Source organism: Sciurus vulgaris (assembly GCF_902686455.1).
Source record: "Sciurus vulgaris genome assembly, chromosome: 17".
Classification (NCBI taxonomy): domain Eukaryota; kingdom Metazoa; phylum Chordata; class Mammalia; order Rodentia; family Sciuridae; genus Sciurus; species Sciurus vulgaris.
The window spans coordinates 46,116,261-46,143,705 of NC_136478.1; the positions used below are offsets into that span (position 1 = coordinate 46,116,261).

The following is a 27,445-nucleotide window of genomic DNA, read 5'->3' on the forward strand; positions in this document are numbered from 1 at the left end:
TCATGCTTTCCTTTGCTGGGCAAAAACTTTTGTTTTAATAAAATTTCAACTATTTATGATTTTGTCCCCAGTCCTTTTCATGTCATAGCCAAGAAAACATTCCTAAAGAAATGTTGTGAAGGCTTTCTGTTTTGCCACTTTGTATTTTTCTCAAAAGTTTATTATTAGATTGAAACATAACAACTTAACCTGATTATGGGTTACAGCATGATATTTTGGTACATGCAACACTGTGTGGTGATCAAATCAGAGTGCCATCATATTTGTCATCTTAGGATGATGAGGAGAGTTTGTAAGTGGGGCTCCAATATTTTCTTCTAGGAATTTTATACATTCCAGTCTCATGTTTACAATTTTAATCACTTTTGTGTTGATGCTTTCATATGGTGTAAGATAAAGTTCACATTTATTTCTTCCCCACATGGATATGCAGTGTCCTCATCACCACTTCATTAAAAGCTATCCTTTCTCTATTGGTTATTAGTGGACCCCTTGTTAACAAGGAACTGACAGAATATATCTGGGCTTAGCCATGTTCTCTTTAATGTGCATTGGTCTGCATGCTCTCTTCTATTTCAGAGCAAAATGTTTTAATTCCTGTAGCTTTGCAATATATTTTGTAATTATGAAGTATGATGCTTTCAAGTTTTCTCTGTTTCAAGTCTGCTTTGACTGTTCAGTCTGTCCAGTACATTTAAACTACTACACCTGTAGATCACAGATCAGGTGATTTTTACAGAATACAAATATATTTTAGTTAATATTCTGGGGACTAGGACTTCCAAAACCATGACCCCATTGTCCAGTTATAAAGAAAACATGTAACAATAAGGTTAACAAGGATATCAAGACAAAGGATGTGGAGAAAAAGATACACTCATACATTGGTGGTGGGACTGCAAATTGGTACAACCACTGTGGAAAGCAGTACGGGTATTCCTTAGAAAACTTGGAATGACTCTATTATGTGACACATGACAGTTCTATACCAAAAGGACTTCAAATCTGCACAATTTTGTATGATAGCCTATTAGCATGTTTCAATCTACATAGGATGTAAAAGTAGCCAAACTATCATCAAAATCTATGAATCAAAAATTTAAGAAGTGAATAATATCCTAAAAAATCAGGTTGGACTCTTTCCCCAAAATGAAAAACAAATAGAAATTCAGAGATAAAAGTATTCTTTTAATTAATATCTTATAAATTTTGAATTGAAATATATGGCCCAAATAACAAATTGGAAAAACTAGAGATATTTTGATACATTTCAAATTTCTGATACATGTGGAATTGATTCATAGTGACAAAAATATTCAAGAAAATGATCTTCATTTTATGATTTGAGGTCAGAAGTTAAGAACCCTCTGAGAATCACTGTGCATGTCTGTGAATGCACCCACCACTGACTGTAAGAAGTGATACCTATGCCAGTAGGGACTAAGTATGATTCCCAAATGGGAGTTCTGATGCATGTTGGAGGCGCCTTGTGGAGCCAGAGACAAAAATCCCAATGGCATCTCCCAACTGAGCTTAGAACACTCCAACTCTAAGAGTTCTGTCAACAGGAGCCATGAAAGTAGACCTTGGGGAAACAAAGCAGTGGGCATAAATGTCAATTGTTTTCTCTAACTATACTCTGTAAAACTATGAGACATTTATACAGCAATGTACAGTTGACAAACCAAAGCACATTGCTTACACAACTACATCAATATGTATGAACTTCTTAGACACAACACAAGAACACTAATGCAACTTATGTGGCATGATATAAAATTCTAACAAATATGTTTGGACACCAAGGTTTGGAATTTTGAAGAAAATTTAGAATATATTCCTCATGTGCCCTAGTGTTTTGTGTTTTGTTTTATGTGGTGAGTTTGGATGATTGCTGAAGTTCAAAAATAAGGCACATTTGATTCTATTATTTTCAAAAATCTCAGATTCATATTCTTTCCATAGTGTGGACATTGTAGAGTGACCCAAAGCCATATACAGACAGTAGAGGTCACAGAATTTGAACACCACTTCTCTGCCTCTTCAGTAGAAAAAATACATTACAAAGGTATGGGATAGAGAGAGATGGGGCTCTATTTCTCCATGTATATGTATGTATATGTGATATATTATTATATGTGTTGTGTGTATATATTATTTTATTTTATATTTTTATATACATACATAATTCAGTAAATATATTTTAAATATTTAACTACCAAAAATATATGTTTATTTACCAATATCAATATAAATACTTTTTCCTTGTGAAAAAAATGTTATTTTGATTAGCAATGCATTGAATCTCTATATTGATTTTGGTACAGCGGGTATTTTAACAAAATTAATTTTGTTTCTTCATGACAATGAGATCTTACTATCCCCGTTTTCTCACATTTCTTTCTTACTTCTTCAATTGTTTGACTGTAGTTTTGTTTCACCTCCTGCATAAGATTTATTAGTTCTGACTGAAATGTTTTTTTCAAACATACTTCATGACTTACTCCAAGAAGTCTTTGTAGCTATTCAAGCAAAACCTGCATTGATAGGCATTTGCAGATCACCGTAAACTTTGTTATGCTGACTGCTGGTATTATACATTTTTATTGTGCATTCAGTGTATTTAAACATTTCACGACATATTTTATATGACCTTCCAAAATCATAAACAACCACAGTTGTCTCTATGACCTTACTAACCTCTATGTACTACATAGTCTCTATGTCCTGCATTGCCTGTTTTTATGAGGCTTGTATTATTTGCTTAGGCTCTATGCCCTGAAAGGTCTACAAACCTTATCCTAGGTAGCTTCTATGGCCTGACTAGCCTATTTACCCTAAGTTGCAAGGGTTAATTGCAACTTTTATCTGGGTTAAGGGCAAAGCAATGAAAAGGCAAGCACACAGGATGGTGAAGGGAAAGAAGTGTATTTGAAAGTAAGTCTAGTTTATTATCTATTCCAGGGTTTTATCAAGTTACTTTAGGTTAGATAGTGCAGTTACCTGTGTGCATGTGCAGATCATATAATGTGCTTGCTTCTGAGTCCACTAGTACCAAATGTTATTATAATAAGATAATGTCTCCAGGTCTCAAGGACAGAGGAGTTGCAGAGCATTTCTAAGCCATATAGACAGAAGGCCTGTTGTTCTGTGGAGTTTGCTCAACTTAAAGAACTTTCACTTCTCTGTGCATTCACTGGTCTGAAATCCCTATAATCAGTATATTCTATGATCTGTGAAGTATCTGTGACCTGTGTATCTGCAAAGATTTACATATCCTCTGTGACCTGTATAGCTTCTATGACCTATGAAACCACTAATATTGGCATAACCTTTATGCCATCAGTATCTTAAATGAACTGAGTAGCCCCTATCTTATGCTAAGCCTTGATATCTATGAAAGATCTATGACCTGTCTAGCCTCTGACCTATATAAACTTTATAGACTGATTCACCTAAATTTCCTTAATAGTCTCTAGAACCTTATTAGTTTGTGTGACCTGAGTTGTCTAACCAACTTTTGTGAACTCTAAGGTGCTAGTAGACTAAATAGCTTTAGTAACCTCTAATACCTCAGTATCCTCTGTGATGTGTAGAACCTATATGGTGAAGAAATTTCTGTGAAAACATATATTCTATGATCTGTGAAATCAACATGACATTTGTTGACAAAAGTATCTATACTTCATTGATCTCAATGGACTGAATGACTTTGGTAGACTGCTACATGCACTGCCTCTAAGATCTGAGTAGAACTTATGACCTGTTAGCATCCATGACCCTTGTGCCTTTATGATGTATGAAGTCTCTGTGCCCTTAGTATGCCCCATAGACAGTGTAGTATGTATGGATTGGTAGCCCATATTCCTATCATTTCTCTTGATCTGAGTAGCCTCTACTAAGTAGCCTTATAAAGAGCACAACCTGTATAACGTGCATAGACTCTATGACCTACACAGTCTATATCACCTGTGAAGTCCTAATGGCCTGAAAATTCCAAATGATGACAACAACCTTTATGGACACAATATCCACTATGATTTAATTATCTTTATGGCCTGAGTATATTCTTATATTTGTCACTGTTATTACCTTGATAAGTTCTATAGGCTGAGTAGCCTCTAAGATCTATATAGCTTCTATAAGTTCAGTAGCCTCCATGTCCTGCATCCCTTCTAAGACATCAAGAGTTTTTCATATTCTTTTGACCTCTAGTTCCTCCATGACACTTTTTTAGAAGTTTTGGCCTATGTAGTCTGTATGTTCTGGGTACACACTTTTTGAACTACATAACCTTTGGGATTGTTTCATCTTTATCAACCAAGTAGCATCAGTGATATGCATGATCCTTATGACATATGGGACTATGTACAACATAGCATTTGACTTACATATCCTCTAAGGCCTGAGTGCCTAAGTGACCTATGTCACCTCTATAGCAAGAGTTGCTAAATTAAGAGCCACTTTGATAAGTGTAGTCTGTGTAATTTACATATTATCTATGACCTATGTAGCCTCTGGTACTCAGTCTGTATGACCTGCAAAACTGTTATAGCCTGAGAAACCAAAAGGACCTCAGTATCCTCTATGATCTCAGGAGTTTATGGTTAACTTTCATACCTCTGAGGTCTGAGTAATCGCTATAACATGCAGCATATATAATCTGTGTACCTTCTAGAACTTGCACAACCTCTATGACCTGAATTGCCTCTAGGTTCTGCATAACCCCTATTACTTCAGTTGCCCCTAAGACCTATTTAGCATCTATTTCTTCTTTAGCCTCTATAACTAGCATAGCCTCTGTAATCTCTGGAACCTCTATGACCTAAGCATACTTTATGACTTGAGTTGTCTCTCTAGTTTGAATAGCCCTGTGACTTGCATAGTGTCTGAGTGTTAAGTAGCCCCTATGACCTTCTTATTTTCTAAATCCTGAGTAAGTAGATAATATTGCCTGCTTCCTCTCCATGACCCAAGAAACTTCAATTACCATTAGGACCTTTATGACCTAAAATAGCCACTATGATCCATGTTGACTCCATGTCAGAATACACACTATGACATTCCTAGACTCTAAGACCTGTGTCTCTTCTATGTTCTGAGTATCCTAAATGAAGTTAATAACCCCTGTGACCTGCATAGCCAGTGTGGTATGAATATCTTCTATTTCCTGAGTAACTTGTTTGACCAATGTATCCTTTATGACATGATTGGTTGCTAAGGCTTGCATAACTTCTCAGCCCTGAGTAGCCTCTTTGATCATGAAACTGTGTTATCTGTATTGCTTTCATGACATGAGTATTCAATTTGACTTTAGTATCCTGTTTGACCTAAGTAGCCACTGTGACTTTTCAACCTTTATGTACTGAGTAGACTTTAGGAGTATAATATCCTCTAGGACCTGAATATTTGCCTTGATCTAAATGATCTCCATTACCTGAATATTTCTTGTTACCTAAGTTGCATGTGTGTTTTTCATAGCTTCTATGGCCTCAGTATACTCTGCCAACAGTGTATTCTCTGTTACTTGTGTATCTTCATGGTTCTGCATAGCCTGTATGTTATGCATAACCTCTATGGTCAACCTAGTTTCTGTGGCCTGAGTAGTCTCTATCACCTGTATAGTGTCTGTGTCCTGAGTAGCATCTATTTCCTGAATAACTTTGATGACTTGCATAGACTTTGGGACCTGTTTAACCTCATTACCTGCCTAGCACCTATGATCTTGATATTGTCTATGATCCTTCAACCCTCTATGACATGAATAGTGACTTTTATCTACATAACTTAAATGATGTGCCTAGCTTATAATCTGACCATGGGCTCTATAGTCAGACTAGTGTCCATGTCCTAAGTTGCATTGATAGCTTCAATAACTGCTATAATCTGCATTTACTCTATTACCTGCACAGATTCTGTCTCACATTGCCTCTGTGATCTGAGTTTTTGCTATAAGCTGCACAAACTCTGTGGTGACTAGACTTTGTAATTTGCCTCACCTTTATTTTTTGTGTAGCTCTATGGTTTCTATATGAAGTAACCTCTACAACAAATGTAGCCTCAATGACTTACAAAACCTCTGACCCATATAACCTCTATGGTCTGAATAACTTTATTGCATGAGTAGACTCTATGAACTGGGTAGCTCTTACAGCTTCAACATCTTAAATGACCTGAGTAACCTCTATAGCCTTAGTAGCCTAAGTGATAGTAGTAATGCCTATGCCTGTTTAGTCTCTTTCTCCTGAATTGCTTCTATGTCCTTCATAACACCTAAAAGTTTCAGGGATTCCTTTCTCCTTTTAAGCTTTCAAATATGAGAAAACTACTTGTTCCCTGACTTCTGTGACATATTTTGCCTTACATCATGTTCTAAATTTCCAATCATTCAATGACAGATGACATAATTTTATTTTTCTTTATATCCAGACAAAATTCCATTCTGTATAAATATCACAGTTTTCCGGGAGTATTAGTTTATGCCTGTAAACCCAGCACCTTGGCAGGCTGAGGCAGGAGAATTGCATGTTAAAAGCCAGTCTCAGTAACAGTGAGGTGCAAAGCAATTCATTGAGATCTTGTCTGTAAATACAGTACAAGGTAGGGATGGGGAAATGCCTTAGTTTTTGAGTGTCACAGAGTCCAATCTCTGATATTACCCCCAAAGGGCATTTTCTTTATATATTCATCCATCTGTATACACCTAGGCCTGTTCCATTGTTTTACTATTTTTAATTATGCTACTACACATGTGGTTAGGCATCTGTTGCTCTAGTATAATGGCTATACATTTTTTGATATGTACTAAGTTTGGTATAGCCACACCATGTGGTGTTGTTATTCCTAGACTTCTCAGGAATACCCGTAATCATTTCCATACTGGTTGTACTAAATTATAATACCACTAATATTTTGAAAATTGTTTCTTTTTCTCCACATTTACTTTGGCATTTATGTATTTATTTGTTTTGAATTCTTGATGCCTGCCCTTCTGAAAACAATGGGAAGAAATTTCAATGTATGTTTTATTTCTGATTTCATAATTAGTAATGATTTCAACATTTTTTCATATACTTTTTGGCCATTTTTTATTTTAAAAAGTGTCTGATTACATCATGACACCACTTATTAATTGAATTACGTTTTTGTTGCTTTAAAATATTCATATATTCTTAATAAAACCCTATCTGAAAAGATAAGGAAAGACTTTCTTCAACTCTGTTGGTTCTCAATTCACAATCATAATTTCTTCATTTGCTATACAGTTTTTAATTCATTGTCAACTTATTGTCAACTCATTGGGTGCATATATTCTATGACCTTAGTGGCTTCTATGTATGATGAAATCCCTATGATCAGCAAAACCTCCGTGACCTGAATAGTCTGTTTAACATACATAGCCTAGTGACCTCAGTATTTTCTATGGCCTGCATTGTCACCAATGATCTGCATATTCTCCATGGCCTGAGTAACCATTGTTGCATGAGTATTCTCGTTCTCTGTAGCCTCTATTAACTATGTAGTATCTATAGATTGAATAGGCTCCATGACTTAAAATATGGCTTCAGTAGTCTCTATGCCCTGCATACTTTCTATGTCCTCAAGAGCCTCTATGACCTATATAACTGCTGAGAACACAGGATCCTCAATGTCTTAAGCAGGCCATAAATATTACTGAGTAACTATATGGTCTGAATACCAATTTTGGCTAAGGTAAATATTAGGCCAAAGATACCTCATAAAATGCATAATCTTTATGAACTATGTAGCTTCTATCAACTGAGTAGCATCTATGACCTACATAGCTTTGTGACCTAGTAGCCTGGCTGAGATGCTGTTTAATTATATTATCTTAGTATTATCTATGGAGTTACTAGCAAAATGACTTTAGTAGTTCCTATGACCTTTGTAATGTCTGTGAACTGAGTGACATTTACTTTATGCTTACACTCTATTACCCAAATAGACTAAGTGAACTCAATATCTTACATGACCGCTGCATCCTCTAAGAATTGAAACATTCTAAACTTGAATAATCTTACTGTTCTGACTAGTTACCTTGTCTTGCATAGCTATATGACCCGTTTCAACTTTATAGTCTGAGCAGCCTAAATGATCAGTGCATTCTCTATGATCTCAGTAGCCATTATAGCATGTGTAGTTAATCTATGACCTGTGTAGTCTTTATGGCCTCAGTAGTCTAAATGACCTTCAAGAGTTTTATGATTTCTGTAGCATTTATGGTCTGAGTATCATATATGACCTCAGGAACTTCTAATGATTTGAGTCATCTCTGTAATCTGCTTAGCCTCTTTGACTGACTAGCATTTCTGACTGTGCCCTATATGACTTGTGTAACTTTTACAGCCTAAGTAGTCTACATGAACTTCATACCCTCATGACCTCGAAGACTCTATGGCCTGTATAGACACTATGACCTCTTTAACCTGTAAAATCTGCACAAACTTTATAATCCTAGTAGCATAAATGCCCTGAGTATACACTAACCTCTGTAGTCTTTATAAACTGAGCTACTTAAATTACTTCAGTAGCTCTTATTGCATTGTAGACATTATGGCCTAAGTAGCCTAATTGTTCTTAGCAGCCCCTATAATCTTAGTAACCTTTATGACCAATACAGTTTCTATGAGCTGTACATCTTTTATGATCTGTGAAACCTCTATGACATGAGTAGCCCCCACAACCTGGGTAGCATTTGTAGCATGCTGAAGTGCTATGTACAACACTGTCATTATCACTCATGTAGCCTCATTTACCTGAACATCATTTAAGGCTTGTGTAACCTCCATGACAAGTTTAGACTACATAATCTGAGTGGTTTAAATGACCTGCATAACATCTATGGCTTTTATATGTTCATCAATTGTACAGTAACTATGGCCAGAGAGAAAATATGATGTACATGTACATCACTTTCAATGGGTGAGTAGCCTAAAGACTTTCTGTAGTACCTGTATCTTCAGTAGCTACTATGACCTGTGTAGTCTCTGATCTGTATAGAGTTTGCAAGCTGCATACCAATGTGTCCTGGGGCTTTTAAGAATTAAGGAGTTCTTTTTGCCCTTCAAGTTTGAATGACCCAAGTGTCCTCTATAATTTTTGTAGTGTCTTTGATCTGTGCATCCCCAATGACCTGCTTATTATCTATGAAATTAAGAGTTTCCATTTTCTGCATACAATCTATGACTTGTGTAGATGTTCTGGTCTGAGTAACTTAAAAGACCTTAGCATCCCCTATGACCCACATAGCTTCTATGAACTGAGTAACCTGTATCAACTGAGTATTCTGTAGAAACTGAGTTGACTTTATCCCAATATGGATTAACTGAGTGATAATTATACACTGGTAGGGTGTGTATGGAGGAGGTAGGTCATTTGGGTATATATTTGGTGAGCTGAGCACACTCTTTGCTCCTTAGTGTGTTGTCTTGAATTTTTTCTCTCGACCACACTCTTCCTTCATCATGTTTAGCCTCAATCAAGCACTAACAAATGGGTACTGCTGTATGTGAACTGAGACCTCTGAAACCACAAGCAGTCAAATAAACTTTTCTTCTGCTAATTGTGCTTGTCAGGTCTTTTGATCATGGCAGAAAAACAAAAAGCTTACTAAAACAACTGTGCAGTCTTCATGTCCTGAATAGCCTCTGCATTTAGTAGCTTAAATGACCCTGATAACTGCTATAAGATACATAGGCTCAATGACCTGAGTATCTTCTATGAATTGAGTAACTTCTATTATCAGTGCAGTAATTATGACCTGAACAGTCTCTATTGCCTGAGTTCCCATTTTGACCTGAGTTTCCTTTAGGACATAAGCAGCCTAAAACTCCTAGGTTGCCTGCATGACCTGAGTAACCTCTTTGGTCTGAGAGCTCTCCATGTCCAGTGCAGCCAATATCACTGGCATAGGCTCTGTGACTGATTACCCATTTTGACCTGAGTATAATAAATGAGTTTCTTAGTCTCTATGATGTGAGTAGTTGCTATTACATCTATAGAAATTAATGATTAAGTAACTTCTACTGCCCACACACATCCTAGGACATGATTGGAATAGTTGAACTGAGTAGCCTATATGGCCTTTGAACCCAATGACCCAAACCTGAGTAGATACTAAGGCCTGCAGAACCTCTATCATCTATGTAACTTCTATGACCTGTTTAACCCTATGACCCAAATAGCCTCTAAACCTATGTAGCCACAGTAGCCTGAGTCTATTTTTATATCATGAATAGTCTAAATAAATTAGAATCCTTTGTGACCTGCAAAACCTTGATGGCCTGAGTAGCCTTGGTATATTTTTAAATCTCTAAACATGCATGCTGTTTATTACCTAAGTAACTCTTGTAACTCTGTAGCCTTTATTGTCTGAGTACACTAAATTATTTGCCAACCCTGTATGGCTTTAGTAACCTAATCATAGCCCCTATGTCCTGCCTAGCCTTTATGTCCTACATATTCCCCATCACCTTATTACCTCAATGACCATCACCTGAATAACTTCTGTTGCTTGCATTCACACTGTTACCCAAGTAGTTTCTATGTCATACTCTACTGAATGACCTGCATAGGCTCTAACAGCTGAACAAGTTCTATGAACTTTGCCTTTTCTGTAACTGGCATGGTGATTGTGGCCTGAGAAGCCATTTTGATCTAAATATCCTCCAGGATCCATGTAGCTTCCAAGATCAACAATCCCTATGACTTACATAGCACTTGTGACCTAAAGAGCCTCTATTATCTTTGTTTATCCTTTGTGTCTTGAGTACTGTATGGACTGAATTGCCTCTATGACTAGTATAATCTGTAAGAATTTGAAGCCTGTAAACCTGCTCTTGCCTGCAGAACCTTCACAATTTGTAGAGACTATAACCAGATTAGCCTGTATAGTTAGGAAGCCACTGTCACCTCTATCATCTTTATGGTCTGAGTAGTCTAAATTAACTCTGCATACTTTGATCTCAGTAGCCAGTATGACTTAAGTAAAATTTGTGGTCAGAATAGACACTAAGTTTTGTGTATCCTAAAAGGTGTTAGTTTCTGTGACGTGTGTAGCCTTAATGACTTGAGAATCATAACCTAAATAGTTTGTAATTCTTGTGAAGTCTCTATGGCCCAAGTAGGTTCAATGATCTGAGTTATCTGTTGAACCTGTGGATTCTATATGACAATTATTAGTTCTATATCCTGTGAAGTCTGTGTAAACTGAGTATCTGCTCTTATCTGGGTAGAATTTATCGAGTGTATAGCCTAAATTATCTAAATATTTCCTATACTTTTAGTAGTCACTATGAATTTAGTGCTTCTCTGTGTTGAGTAGCCCCTATAAACCATATACCCTCTATCATCTATGTAGCCTGGAAGATCAGTGTAGCCTTTATACCCAAAATAGCCTATATTTTCTGCCTAGCCTGTGTGGATTAGACTAAATGACCTTACTAATTTCAATGAATATATAGCCTCTATGACCTGTGTAGAATCTATGTTCTGAGTAAATTCTAGGTCCAGTCTAGACTGTAATACCTGAATAATCTCTATGACTTGGTGCCAATTTATCCTCCATGAACATCATAGACATTATCTTGTGCGTATGTCTTAGTCCCAAGGTGCCTAGATGACCTGAAAAGACACTATGACCTCAGTAGGTCTATGGCCTGTGTAGCCTTTATGCACAAATAACCCAAATGTTCTTAGTAGCCTCTATGAAAATTGAAGCTCCATTATCAATATATGTTTTATTCCCTGCATTGTGTCTATGATCTCTGCAACATATTTGGTCTCAAAAGTCTAAATAAACTTAGTATCTCTGATGTCCTACATGGGTCCTATGCCATGAATTGATTTTATAACCTGAATTACTACTATTTGGTGCAAAACTTTTATGTCCTTTTTAGCTTCTAGGACCTGCATACCATCTAAATCCTGATTAACCTCAATTATATGTACAATTACACCAATAAATTTCAGGTATGTAAGCCAAAACAATAGCATATGTATATGTTTTCATGTAAGATGAGCTTCACTTGTAGGGATCCATTTAGGTTTACTCCCAAATTTTATGTTGGGCTAGCTTATGGATTAGGGCACAAATAGGTACATCAGGGTACATGAATAGAATATATGCATAAAACATCAAGGAAAACATGAATTTCCATTTATTGCCGTGGGGATTGTACTAATGATAGTCAAATACATGTTATTACATATGATGGATGTGTGGTTAAATGATTTATATACATATATTTGTATATGGTAATAATTAAACAGGTAAATATTATGTTGTAAGCCAAACACCTTTCAATGATCAGCTAACTTCATGGTTTCATTTAAAATTAGCTTCAGGTGGAGACATAAGTTTAGGGTTGATACGAAATTTTGGGTGAGAGTAGGGTTATGATTAGGGATTGTAAAATTTTATAAAGAAACAAGAATATGTGTAAGGATATATGCAGAAGGCAGAAGTATCCTTATGCCGAGTGAAGACTGGGGAAGACCTCCCCCACCTTCTGGCAGCCCCAGCCGCGCTCCCTGCCACAGCCACTTGCTGCAGCTCTAGTGGTGGAGACGTGCTTCCTGAGTAGTCCACCAACTTCTGTTGGGTCAGCGGTGCGAGAGACCCGCTGCGGCTTGTCGTCGGTGCCATCCGGTACTTGGCAAGCACACCCAGCGGGTATAGTTCTTGCCCCGGCTGGTCTGGGGCTCCAAGCACCATCCCCACAGCGGGTCCGCCAGACACACGAACTGGCCTACAGCCCGCGTCCCAGGCAGTGGGCGTCATGAGAAGCCTGCCGTACTTGGCCCGCCAGGGCCAAGTAGTGTGGGGCTTTGGCCGTGGCTCCAAGCAGCTGGGCATCCCCACAGCTAATTTTCCTGAACAAGTAGTAGATAATCTTCCAGCTGATGTATCCACTGGCATTTATTATGGTTGGGCCAGTGTTGTAAGTGGAGATGTTCATAAGATTGTGAGCATAGTATGGAACCCCTACTACAAGAATATGAAAAAGTCCATGGAAACTCACATCATCCATACCTTTGAAGAGAACTCTTATGGGGAGATCCTCAGTGTTGCCATTGTTGGCTGGCTCAGACCGGAAAAGAACTTTGATTCTTTAGAGTTACTTATTTCAGCAATTCAAGGTGATATTGAAGAAGCTAAGAAGCAACTAGATGTACCAGAATATTTGAAACTCAAAGACAATTTCTTCCAGGTTCCTAAAAGCAAAATAATGAATAACCACTGATAAAAAAATTCCTTTCTTTATTCATTTCACTGTTTGTAATTGTGCAGTCTTGCTTATATTTTAAAAATCGAACATTTTCCTATAGCTGTAAATTAGTTTAAACATTACTGTGTAGTTATCCTATTATGCTTCAACTGTTCAAACCATCATGCTATCATTCTAAAAAGAATCATTTAAAAATCAAGTTTGTTAAAATGAATTGCTAGAAAGATATTAAGTGTCTTATAATGGAAATAAAAATGTATATAAATCTGATTTCAGATAAGAACTGTAATTCTCATGGTAAAATACAAGCATGTATATAACATATGCTGCTATATAGAAGGCTTATAAAAGTAATGCATTAAACAGAAGTTTGATAATTTACTATGAACAGAAAGAAAATATAGACTGTAATTTTGATATTTTGTGCATCCCTATATAGTACAGACATGAACACTTTTGGGAAATTTGTTTCCCTCATTTCCTTTCTGAGGTCAATTTATTCTGTCTCCATGTCTTATGTAGCACTGCCTCAATTTAAAGTGGCCTGGATTCCCTCTGTCTTTGAGTTTTTCTGGACAGTAAAATGAATGTCATTGGTTCTGTGTGATCTGGGTTTTGTATTCTTTCAATAGCATATAATTTTGATTTTCAACATTTTTGTTGATACTGGTTTATTCTTTAAACAATTACCAGCATCAGTTTTTTTTTTTCTTTTCCATTCAGAGTATTCTTAAACTGTGCCCATAGGATTGCATTGGTCTATACCATTCCATTCCATCACTAATCAGGGTGATCAGGTGCACATCTGTATTGCATCTTTAGAAAAAAACAGAAAAAAATCTTTAGGCATCCTCAGGATATAAATGAATATGTAACTGTTCATTTGTGTTTACCAGTTTCTTAAAAAAATATTTTTATTTTCCCTCCAGGGAAACTAAGAACAAATTAAACTATGAAATACTTAGAAGATTATTTATTTTAAATGTGATTATATGTTCCAGAGCAAATCTAAACTGTCTTAGCCATGTATGCACAATATGATTTAATGCTAGCCTGAAAAGCACTTGTAAATTGAGAAAATGGTGTAAATAAAATTTTATTTAAAAATATTCATCCTTTGCCTTTTTTTTCTCCTACCAACTATAACTTTTGGCCACTTGAATCCTTTTGTTTATATTGGCAGAAAATTGAAATGTTTTTTATTTAGAAAATTAATTACACATTGCTGTCCTAGGGGTGTAGCTCAGTGGTAGAGTGCTTGCACAGCATGTGTGAGGCCCTGGTTTGATCTCCCGTACCACCAAAAACAAACAAACAAATGAAAGTTAAAATTACAGATTGCTTTGTGTCCTCCTCAGATAGTACACTGCATCATTGTTCACTTTAATAATAAATTGAGGATGGTGTTGTGTGGGAGGATAGTTTGAAGCAATTAGAAGGTGATTTTAAAGAAAACTCATTGTACATTATTTATCCTAATCTACGTGAATAAGTCATACTTACTGATGATAATAAAGTCCCTAAGAAAAACATCTAAAGCTATTGGAGAAAAAGGATACATGGATAAATTCAGTCAGATTATGTTTCGATTTATGACAAACAATGCTATTTGTGTCTTTTTAAATATTGTGGGTGCATGTGTGTGTGTGTGTGTGTGTGTGTGTGCATATATATATATGATGGGGATTGAACCCAGGGCCTTGTTCATGCTAGGCAAGTGCTCTGTGATTGAGCTCCATTCACAGCTCTGAAATACAATTTTTAATGTCAGAAATCCCATACTTGAAAGAAGCCACAGTTATCACTGGCTTTATGAAACAAAGTTCAAAACAAACATGGAGAGTGTAAAGACAGACTGTTTAATCTGAACAGCTTGATGCTGTTCTTATTTAGTGTATAGAAGTCTTTTGATGTTTTCTTGTCACCTTACATTTTGTTAAATGACATTGCTTTTGAAAATCATATAGAGTGTTTAGGGGTTAATTATGTCTACATTTTTTAGGTTTTATATTAAGTGTTTATGTATTATACAAAATTACAGTAGTTGAATTTTGATTATTGTGAATGTTTTCAGGTCTTGAAATAAGTGATGTTTTTTCTTTAGAAAAAAGAAATTATGCAGAAAAACAAATAGGAAAATATATAAATGTATTTCTTGTGGGAATTGGTTTAATATTCATCTTATGAATAGAGAGTTTTACATATGAGGGTTCCACAGGCAAATAATATAAATGCATACACCTAAATATGTTTAGAATTACACAGTTAAATTTCAGACACATATGCTGAAAGTTCCATAAAACTTCACTAATTATATATGTTAAGATGTTATAATAACTTCATGCTTAAGGATCCAGATAGGGTTGATACCAGTTGTGTATAGTAGCTAGGGTTAGGGCTAGGGAATAGAGTTATTTCAGGAAACATAAATGTTCATGAGAATGTGTGCATGATTATATGTAGGAAAATATGTATGATTATACATATTTTGCTGTAGAGATTTTAGGGATGCAAAGGTAAGTGGCAGATATGCTGTATTTTAATATATTAGTTATTACCCCATTAAATTTCAGGGAAGTATAACAAAATGCTGGTAAATATTCACCCAAGTGTGTATGGTTTCATGTTAACTTAAGTGGTAGGGACACAGTTAAAGTTTGTACCAAATTTTGAGTGAGGCAAGGATTTTATTTAGGTAATTAATAGGTGTAACAGAAATAATATTAATAATAATGTATGAGTGATATCTTGTAGGAAAATACATGTGATTATACGTTTTTTGCTGTGTGGATTGTTTACCATTTGTCATACAATTACACTTTTACCCATGAGGCAGTTGCAAAGGTAAATCACATGTATGCATATATATGAATATGTTAATGATTTCACTGCTAAATTTCAGATAAATTATCAAAAATGCAAGTACACATTAACCTAAGCATGTTTTCTTTCATGTAAAATGAGTTTGAGTTTTAGGTTTATGTTTAGGGTTTAGTACTAAATTTTACATGGAGCTAGGGTTATGTTAGTGAATGAGTTAGGTACATCAGCAAACATGCATGTTCATAAGAGTGTACATGTATATGTAGATTTTTTGTGTTAGGGACTGTTTTAATGTTAGCTATATGAAAAAACTTTTTCACATGAGGCATATAAGCATACATATGAATGTGTTAATGATCACACCATTAAATTTCAAGTATATGCACTAAACCAACAATAAACGTACACCTAACTATGTTTAACTTCATGTGAAATCAGCTTAAGGAGTAAGGGTACTTTAAATACTTAACTAAATTTTGGAAGGCTAGGGTTAGAATTAGGGAATGTACATCAAGAAACATGAATAGAGTAAGAATCAGGGCAATCCAAGATGGCGGACTAGAGGGTGACTGCATCTCCAGTCACTCCAGAACCCAGGATTCAAGAAGGGGAGGCATTGAGAGACCCAGACTAAAATAGAACCACAGGGTGAGTCTCCCCTACCCCGTGGTGAAGCTTGGCGTGGGCAGCAGGCCCGGATTCGGTTGGCTTATTAGAGTAGGGCAGGGCACCTAGAATCTCCCCCAGGCAGCCCTGAGTACTCTGGGGATGGGCTCCTCCCACAGGGCCAGATACTCAGCTTCTTGGAGCAGGACCCCCAGTGAGAGCCTTTCTGCACACAACCAGCTCCAAGTCCCTGATCCAGCATGCTGCAAGCTCCGGCCCGCCCACACGCTGCTTCAGAGACCAGGACAGGGCAGCCACGGACTTCCCAAAGCCCACTTCAGCGGTGGGCTCCTCCCACATGGCCAGCTTCGAAGCAGGCCCCCCAGTGAGAGCCTTTCCACACAGAGCCAGCTCCAAACAAACAAACAAATCCTTGAAATGAAGGAAACAATAAACCAAATTAAAAACTCCATAGAAAGCATAACTAAAGAATAGAACACCTGGAAGACAGAACCTCATACATTGAAGACAAAATATTTAATCTTGAAAACAAATTGACCAAACAGAGAAGATGGTAAGAAATCATGAACAGAATCTACAAGAATTATGGGAAATCATGAAAAGGCCAAATTTAAGAATTATTGGGATTGAGGAAGGCTTAGAGAAACAAACCAAAGGAATGAACAATCTGTTCAATGAAATAACATCAGAAAATTTCCCAAATCTGAAGAATGAAATGGTAAACAAAGTACAAGAGGCTTATAGGACTCCAAATATATAAAATTACAACAGACTCACACCAAGGCACATTATTATGAAAATACCTAACATAAAAAATAAAGACAGAATTTTAAAGGCCACGAGAGAAAAGAATCAAATTAAATTCGGGGGGGAAACCAATAAGAATGTCACCAGATTTTTCAATCCAGATCCTAAAAGCTAGAAGGGCCTGGAACAACATTTACCAAGCCCTGAAAGAAAATGGATGCCAACGAAGAATCTTATACTCAGCAAAACTTACTTTCAGATTTGATGATGAAATAAGATCCTTCCATGATAAACAAAAGCTAAAGGAATTTACAAAAAGAAAGCCGGCATTACAGAACATTCTCAGCAAAATATTCCATGAGGAAGAGATGAAAAACAACGATGTAAATCAGCAACAGGAGGAACTAGCCTAAAGGAATAGCCAAATAAAGGGGAAACCAAATCATGTCAAAAAACAAAAATGAGTCAAATGACTGGGAATACAAATCATATCACAATAATAACCCTGAATGTTAATGGCCTGAACTCATCAATCAAAAGACATAGACTGGCAGATTGGATTAAAAAGAAAAATCCAACAATATGCTGCCTGCAAGAGACTCATCTCATAGAAAGAGATACCCATAGACTAAAGGTGAAAGGATGGGAAAAAACATACCATGCACACGGACACAGCAAAAAAGCTGGAGTATCCATCCTCATTTCAGATAATGTGGACTTCAAGCCAAAACTAGTCAGAAGGGATAAAGAAGGACATTACATAGTGCTTAAGCATAAATCAGCAAGACATAACAATCATAAATATCTATGCCCTGAACGTTGGCTCATCCATGTACGTCAAACAAATCCTTCTCAATTCCAGAAATCAAATAGACCACAGCACAGTAATAAGAAGAAACCAAGAATAGCTAAAGCAATCCTTAGCAGGAAGAGTGAAACAGGGGTATCGCAATACCAGATCTTCAACTCTACTACAAAGCAATAGTAACAAAAACGGCATGGTATTGGTACCAAGATAGAAAGGTAGATCAATGGTACAGAATAGAGGACATGGACACAAACCCAAATAAATACAATTTTCTCATACTAGACAAAGGGGCCAAAAATATGCAATGCAGAAAAGATAGCCTCTTCAACAAATGGTGCTGGGAGAATTGGAAATTCATATGCAACAGAATGAAACTAAACCCATGTCTCTCACCATGCACAAAACTAAAGTCAAAATGGATTAAGGACCTCAGAATCAGACCAGAGACCCTGCAGATTATAGAAGAAAAAGTAGGTCCAGATCTTCAACATGTCAGCTTAGGACCAGACTTCCTCAACAGGACTCCCATAGCACAAGAAATAAAAGCAAGATTCAATAACTGGCGTAGATTCAAACTAAAAATCTTTCTCTCAGCAAAGGAAACTATCAGCAATGCGAAGAAAGGGCCTACAGAGTGGGAGAAAATGTTTGCCACTCCTACTTCAGATAGAGCACTAATCTCCAGAATCTATAAAGAACTCAAAAAACTCTACACCAAAAATGCAAATAATCCAATTGACAAATGGGCTAAGGAAATGAATAGACACTTCACAGAAGATCTACAAGCAATCAACAAACATATGAAAAAATGTTCAACATCTCTAGTAATAAGAGAGATGCAAATCAAAACCACCCTAAGATTCCATCTCACCCCAATTAGAATGGCGATTATCAAGAATACAAGCAACAACAGGTGTTGGTGAGGATGTGAGGAGAAAGGTACACTCATACATTGCTGGTGGGGCTGCAAATTAGTGCAGCCACTCTGGAAAGCATTGTGGAGATTCCTTAGAAAACTTGGAATGAAACCACCATTTGACCCAGGTATCCCACTCCTCAGCCTATACCCAAAGGAATTAAAATCAGCATACTACAGAGATACAGCCACATCAATGTTCATAGCTGCTCAATTCACAATAGCCTGATTGTGGAACCAAACTAGGTGTACTTCAATTGATGAATGGATAAAGAAACTGTGGTATATATATACAATGGAATATTTCTCAGCCATAAAGACTGATAAAATTATGGCATTTGCAGGCAAATGGATGAAATTGGAGAATATCATGCTAAGTGAGATAAGCCAATCTCAAAAAACCAAACGTCGAATGATATTGCTAATAAGTGGATGAGGACACATAATGGGGGGAGGGAGGGGTTAGTGTTAGGGTTAGAGTTAGGGTTAGGGAGGGGGGCAAGAATGGAGGAAGGAAGGACTGTATAGAGGGAAAAGAGGGTGGGAGGGGTGGGGAGAAGGGAAAAAATAACAGAATGAATCAAACAACAATACCCTATGTAAATTTATGATTACACAAATGGTATGCCTTTATGCCATGTACAAACAGAGAAACAACATGTATCCCATTTGTTTACAATAAAAAAAATAAAAAAAGTCAATTTCCAATTGTACACATGGAAAATTACTAGTCTTGATAATTCATGCTATGTAAAATATGAATTTGTATTATTCTTTTACTTATACATATGACACATAAGAAGAAGTTTATCAACACTACATCACAGGAAACAGCAAATTAAGCCCACTTATAAATATGCACAAAATTCAAACCTGCCAAAACTAAGTGATGACAAGAATAAGGAGCAACAGGAACTCTCCCACATTCCTAGTAGACTCACAAAAAATTTCGGCGGTTTCTTACAAAATCAAACACAGGTTTATTTCTGTCACAAAAATCACATTACCAGTGGTTATCCAACTGATTTCAAAGCTTATGTCCACACAGACCTAATACAAAGGTCTTTAGTTTCTTCTTTCATGATAGCCAAGAACAGAAGGCAATCAGCTCACCATTTATGAAACTTTTCCTGTTATTAATAAAAAACCCTGATATGTTCATAAATGGAATATTTAGCAATTTTTAAAAAGGCTAAAAATAAAGTAGACTTATAAAGGAAAGTATCTGGTGTGAAATGCCAATCTGCGAATTCCATTTTTATGATGTTCTGGAAAAGGCAAAGCAAAAGATGTTAAAAACATTTGTGGTGGAAGAATCAGGATCTTTTGGATGCTGAATCTATTCTGTATGATTCTGTAATGGTGGGTATTGAGAACTATGCTTTTGTCATAACAAACACAATGGCAAAACTTTTTAAGAATTGTATCAATATTGTGGCAAGGGCAAAAAATTTATCACAGATATGGAAGATGTAAATAACAAGGGAAATTCTATGCAGGAAGACCTATGAGAACTTGGTAATACATGCTATTTTTTCTGTAAAATGAAAAGTATCCTAAGAAATCATGTTAATTACAACAAGCAGACCATACTCAGAGGTTTGCAACCTCAGCCATGATGAAAGTCATGACCAGGACTCACCCAGTGAGAGATCACTTTGTGGTGAGAAGAAAAGATTCAAAACTCTCTTGTCTTTAATGTGTTTCCTTTTGACGTTTCTGTGGTCCTTCTCTAACCAAATTCATTTTAAAGATTTTTACTGTCTGGGCATGGTGGCTCATTCCTGTAATCCCAGGGACTCTAGAGGCTGGAAAACCTGAACTCTAAAAATAATGGCTGGGGATGTTCAGCAGTGGTTAAGCATGCCTGCATTCATCTCTCGTGTGTGATGCCTGCATTCATCTCTCGTGTGTGTGTGTGTGTGTGTGTGTGTGTGTGTATATATATATATTTACTCTATATGTAATAGCAAACAAAACACCTTATGAAGGAGGCCAATATTTTAAATCCCCAAGGAAGCTGAGAGACCATTACATCAAATAAGAGTGACCAATTAGTTCTATGTTCCAATACTAGTGACTAATTATATCATAAGGAAAACATGATTCAATAGGATTTTACTCCACCCATGGTTGAGGAGAAAATGTTCTGAGATGTTTTCTTAAATATTTCACTTCACATATGGCATAGTATATTAAGACGGGGACATTATACTCTTGCTTACCTGACAAATCTTGAATGAGAATTCAGCAAGAACTTTGATGTGCAGAGGTGCAGTGGTGCATACTCAAGGAAAAATAAAGTGGGACTGATATTATGAGGAGACAGAGTTATTGATCAGAGAAGTATTTGGCATGCTATGATTAGCAGGAAAGACTTTCACTGTAGTTTCAAGTAAGGAGAGAAGGAGGGAGGCCTGGTTCAAATTCATCCAAAGTGTACCCACCATGCCCTATGGATGAGCTGTAATGGACACAAAATGGAGAAATATTCTCCCAGCTCTGGTATGAGACATGTAGTTTCCTTGCACTGCTGTCTTGAATTATGAGAACAGATCTGCTCAGCATTCAAGCCTGACTAAGGAGAGTTTAATGCTTTATGCTTTGAATATAACCCTTGCTGCTCTGTCATTACAACTTATTTTTTTAAATGGACATGTATCTTTCTCTTTCCTTCTCACTGATGCTCTTTAATCTCTCCTTCTCCCTAATCTCAGGGAAAACAGGAGTACTTTTCTTCCCCATCCTAGGAAGAGCTATCTGTCCTTTAGCACACACACATCATAGAAAGATTTCCAGACTGTGGAGATGGTACCAGAAGATCTCAGAAATGTCTATCTCACAAATGAACAAGTGAATTACAACTGCAGACAGAAAACACATGTAACGTAGACATTGAGTCATCTGTTTAAATGTCCTGTGTTCCTGCTAATGGGCAGAATCACAGGCTTTGGGACACAAGTTCCCTATGCTTCTCCTTTGCTAGCAAAGCAGTAATCCTTCTTTTTCCTTTTTCTCATAACCATGCCTTTATTATTGGATTGGAATCAGGGACAAGGATTGAGCTTTCAGCAACAAGAGGGAGATGTGGTGGCCACTTACATGGAGGACCATTTGGGAAACAGTAGATGTTCAGAGATGGGGTTAGCTGAGGGTGAGGATGAATGATGCCTACCTTGCCTACCTTACCTAGCTGTGCTTACCCAGGCGTCAGAGATCGAGCTCTGAATGCACGGATCTAGTTTTATTTAGGGTTGCACAGGACATATATAGGCACATTATCCAAAAAGGTTAACACACTTGTTAAAGTATAACAGAGTCAGACTATAGGTGAACTATATGAGGCAGTGTAAACAAACCAAGCATGCCTAAGCAGTTCTGCCCAGCAACAGGTCTGAGTCAAAGGATTGGGGAGATGGTAAGTCCCTGCACACAGCATGACACAAGGCAGTGCTGGGGAGTTCACATCACAGCTTGCTGGGATGCTTGACGGAACAAGGCCTCCTCTGAGCTCAAACTCAGGCTCAGCAGCTGCAAAAACCTTCATTCCATGGTGAGTCTTAACCATTACTTCAGTTTTTCTGTCCAGACTGTTTGGCTTACTTGGTGCCAGTGACTGCTGTCAGAGAAACTTGAGGAATGTTCCCCACAGGGGAACCAGAATTTCTAGGGAAGTAAATAAATTCCTTGATAGTAAAGAGTGGACCAATCAGGAAGAAGTCCCCTTGAAACTGTCTGTAAGTCCATGGGAAATGGTTCCATTAGCCTGTGAATTCTTTTCTTTTTCTCTCTCCTTTTTTTCTACCACCCTCACTTATTCCCTCCTCTTCCTCCTTACCTTTGCAGCACAAGATGTCCCAAGTCACTCTCCATATTTTATTCTCTCACACAAGTTATTTATTTATTTTTGCCAGGTGATGTACACAGGGTGCTAAACCTCTGAGCCACATTCCTAGCCCTATTTTTATTTTATTCAGAGGCAGGGTCTCCCTGAGTTGCTTAGGGCCTTCTTAGTTGCTGAGACTGACTTTGAATTTGTTATCCTCTTACCTCGACCTCCCAAGTCACTGGAATTATGGGCTCAACCAAGGTATTTAGAAGTCAAATTTCACTGAGACACAAATTTATTGATTTATGAATGTGATAAATCTGAGATGCTTTCAGCAGAAACACCTGAGAAATAGATCTTTTCAATTTTTATTACTCATAAATAACATTGCACTTTTTGTGCTTTATTCTTTTTGCCAGTCACTATCCATTTTGATCGGGGAATATTACTGGTTTAAGGTCTGCTTCCTATGATTGGGAGTTCCAAAACTCAAAATCACATGCTGTAGAAAATGTAAGCTACTCACAAAATTTTTCATCCAAATAGTGCTTGTGTACCATTGTTTGATCCAACTCTCCCACTCGTTGGCCTATATACAAAGTAATTAAAATCGGCATACTACAGTGATACAGCTAGATGAATGTTTACGGCAGCTCAATCCACAATTGCTGGATTGTGGAACTAACCTAGATGCCTTTCTATAGATGATTGGATAAAGGAATTGTGATATATACACACACACACACACACATACACACACACACACAATGGAATATTATTTATCCATAAAGAAGAATAAATTTATGGCATTTGCAGGTATATGGATGAAGTTGGAATATACAATGCTAAGTGAGATAAACCAATCCCCAAAATTCAAAGGTTGAATGATTTCTCTGATTAGATGATAATATATATTGGGGGATCAGAGGGAGGCTGGAATGTAGGAAGGTAGTATTGTATAGAGGAATAAGGGCTGGGGAGGTTGTGGTGTGAAAACTAGTAGAATGAGACAAACATCATTACCCTATATACAGGTATGATTATGCAAATGGTGCATCTCTGCTTCGTGTACAACCACAGAAACTATAGTTTTATCCCACTGGTGTACAATGAATCAAAAAATTTAAAAAAGGAAAAATGAAAGATGGTTGCAGTTTAAATGAGATAGTTCAGGATGAAGGAAGGCAAAATCTACCAATTTTTTATTTACCTGTGAAGGAATATTAGCAGTTAATTTTTTTTCTGGAAATAATACATAATAGTGTGAATCAAAGGAAGAGTTTACTAGATATTATTAATGCTGCTGACAGATTGATTAAGTTGACGACAAGTGAGTTTGACAAGGAGCAGTTTCAATGAATGGTCACTATGGAATCCTGACTTCAGTGGATAAATATAAGAAGCTGCTTAAAGAATTGTTTCTGGGAAAAGCAATAGGGAAATGAACAATAACTGGAGAACAATGTGGGAATTAAGAATTTTTTTTCTTTTAAAGTAGAAGTTTTTTATGTATATTTACATCCTGTTGAAAATGAGCCAGAAGAGAAGAGTTTTGTTCAGTTACTTGAGTTTGCAAATCCTTTTCAGAAAACTTTATACATTATCTTGGAGGATTTATACTAAGCTACTTTTCTTCAGAATTTCTATTTATTTATTTGTTTTCTATGGTAGGAGGTGGTTTTTCATTGTGCATTGGTTCAAATATGGGATATGCTAATGTACTTGAACATGCAGATGATGATCCAAAATTTTATCTATCATAATTTTTTTAAAATTATGTAATAGAAAAGACAAACACATAGGTCAACAAGGTAGAATATAATCATGCCTCGTATCATTCTGAGTAGCTATGATTCACCTAGAATGTCAGGTGAATCAATGTAATAGGTATTTATATTCTGGGGGAATGTGAGGATTTTGTGTGTTTACAATCTAAAATATTAAGGACACAGTGTAGATTATTAATTTTGAATTTAAAAATTTTAAAGTATCAAAGCCTTGTTTCCCTGTGCCAGTATCAAAAATGAAAGTATATTTTGTGCTCAGTAGCTTCTAAATGAGGGAATGAAGCATAAATACATAAATGGCATCCACTGATGAATTTGATTAGAGAAAATAAATCTAATTTTTTGAAGCTTGCTTTCCAAAATTGGCTAGGTAATACTCTTATTTAAAAAGTATTGGCAAGATTCAGAAATTGTTATTTTTAGTTATATACAGATGTGAAGTGATAACATAGATTTATCTGCTATTATTTCCCTCAAAAATCCCTGAAGAAAAGTGCTATTTCCACAGCATAATGCAAAAGAAATATTACAGAGACTAAAAACCTGAGTTTGATTTTGGGATTCCCAGCAACCATTTGGAAAAGTCACATGGCCTTCCTGTGCCTTGTTTGTACCTTTTATAAAAATACCTAATGTGATATCTGCATATTACAGAATTGTTGTAAGGATTAAAAGATGTTTAGCACATATACAGTACTTCTAATTATGTTCAGTGATTGCATATCCTGAAGCATAAACAGCTAACATTATTACAGAAGAGTTTCCTCATTTAAGGATTAAAGTCACATGCTACAAATGGCTTTTAGCACCTCACAGAAGTTTTATTTTTTGAAAAGGATAACAAAGCACTGCTATATTTCTCTCAAAAAATGCAAGTAAACTTTTTGTTTTTTGGCTTAGAATATTATGAGTGTGCTCTGAATTTAATCCTTTGCTTTGATTCTATTAGTAGTAGTATTCTTATTTTTTTAATGTTATTCTTCTGTTTATAATTGAATTGTCCTTGTGGCAAAATGACTGTAAAATTTATGAATAGGAAAAATAGAATACAAATGTAGAAATTTTATGCAAAAATATAATAGTCATAAATAATCATAAATATTATTTATATTTTAAATACATAGTATTTTCTGAAAGGATTTTATGTGTGTATAATTTTTTGTAGGCCCAGAATGAAAACATCTAAAGAAAAGGACAAGGTATTGTTAGAAATGATGCAAAATAACATTGTATTGAAAAAGAACATTATGAAATGAAAGGCAATACATTTTTAAAGAAAATTTAAAATAAATTATAAAAGGCGAAGTGAAAAAATAGTAAATCTTTTGTAATGTACAAACTTTAATTTTGAAATATGACTAAGAAAAGGAAAATAGATGGTACTAGAGACCATTATGTTAAGTGAAATGAGAAGAACTCAGAAGGTGAGGGGTCCCGTATTTTCTCTCATATGGAAGCTAGGGAATTATAAGGACATATGGAACAGAAAGGTGGGGGTCTCAGATCTCATGAGAATCAATGGAGGATCTGTTGAGGAAAGAGACCAAGGTGGAAAGTTGGGAGGGAACGAGGATGTGCTGGGGTGTGATACTGACCAAATTATACTGTGTATTGTGTGCATGTACAAATGTAATGACAAATCTCATCATTAAGTACAAAAACAATGCACCAATAAAAATGTGGAAAAGGAAAAACAACCTGTGCTTCTGCTTATATGAAAATGTGACTAATAAATTCCTCTGTATATTTAGTACATGGTATATAATTTTGTGGGAAAGTTTTGAAATTGTACTATTGTATTATAGGTAAAAAACCAAATAGATGTTATGGAAGACCTTGATGACCTAACTTACTCACCTGAAACAGTCTCACAGGTTAGTGAATTGGTTTGCCCTAATTGTAATAGTATTTTACTAATCAAAAATCATGGAATGCCATGTGAAGGTAAGATCTTTGTGTAAAAATTAGACCTTTTATGTATATTAGTACATGCATTTCTTAGCACTGCACCATAGAGCACTGATGTGCTGTTAAAGTCATAAATGTGCTTTCTATTAAAATAAAGTGTGAACTATGGTCCATTCTCCTACACCTATGATCATTCTCCCTACACTTGTCTCCACTCTTTTTATTGACTCCTCTGCTCTCTTGTGCTTGACCATTATCAGGGCAGGTTACCAGTGTCCATACTTGAATTCTGAAGTAAACTTAGAACTGTTTTTCCTACTTTACTACCTCCTTAAACCATTCGTTTTCCTACAAACATAATATATTCTTTAAAAATTTAGATCTGAAAATATTAAATTCTTCTTAGAATTAAGCCATCTCTTCTCTTTCATATAACATTTAAGGCCTCAATTGTCTAGGTTTATTCTGCTCCTGTGTCCTAATCCTGTTGTAGATGTTTCTTCTTGAAATAAATCTTTCTGTCGAGGTGGTTCTCAAAAGCTTTATTTGAGGAACTATTGACATGATAAATTGCACATATAAGAAGTGTGAAATTTAACAAGTTTTGACCTACATATTAATCACATACTTAATTATCATAATTAAGGAAGGTAAGAAATCCCTTTAAATTCTTCACATGCCCCTTCATGAGAGATACCAAATTAATTTTCAAATTATTTGTACAATTTTCAATGACCATCAGCAGTGTGA

The 27,445-nt window shown here is 36.1% G+C and overlaps 1 protein-coding gene across 1 annotated transcript; it reads left to right on the plus strand.

The window, feature by feature from the left end:
- The first annotated feature begins 12,734 nt into the window (after nt 1-12,734).
- Nucleotides 12,735-13,882, plus strand: LOC306647794 (riboflavin kinase-like). The gene has a single exon (XM_079117322.1). The coding sequence runs from the start codon at nt 12,801-12,803 to the stop codon at nt 13,263-13,265; it is 465 nt and encodes a 154-aa protein (XP_078973448.1). The 5' UTR covers nt 12,735-12,800; the 3' UTR covers nt 13,266-13,882.
- Nucleotides 13,883-27,445: the final 13,563 nt, after the last annotated feature.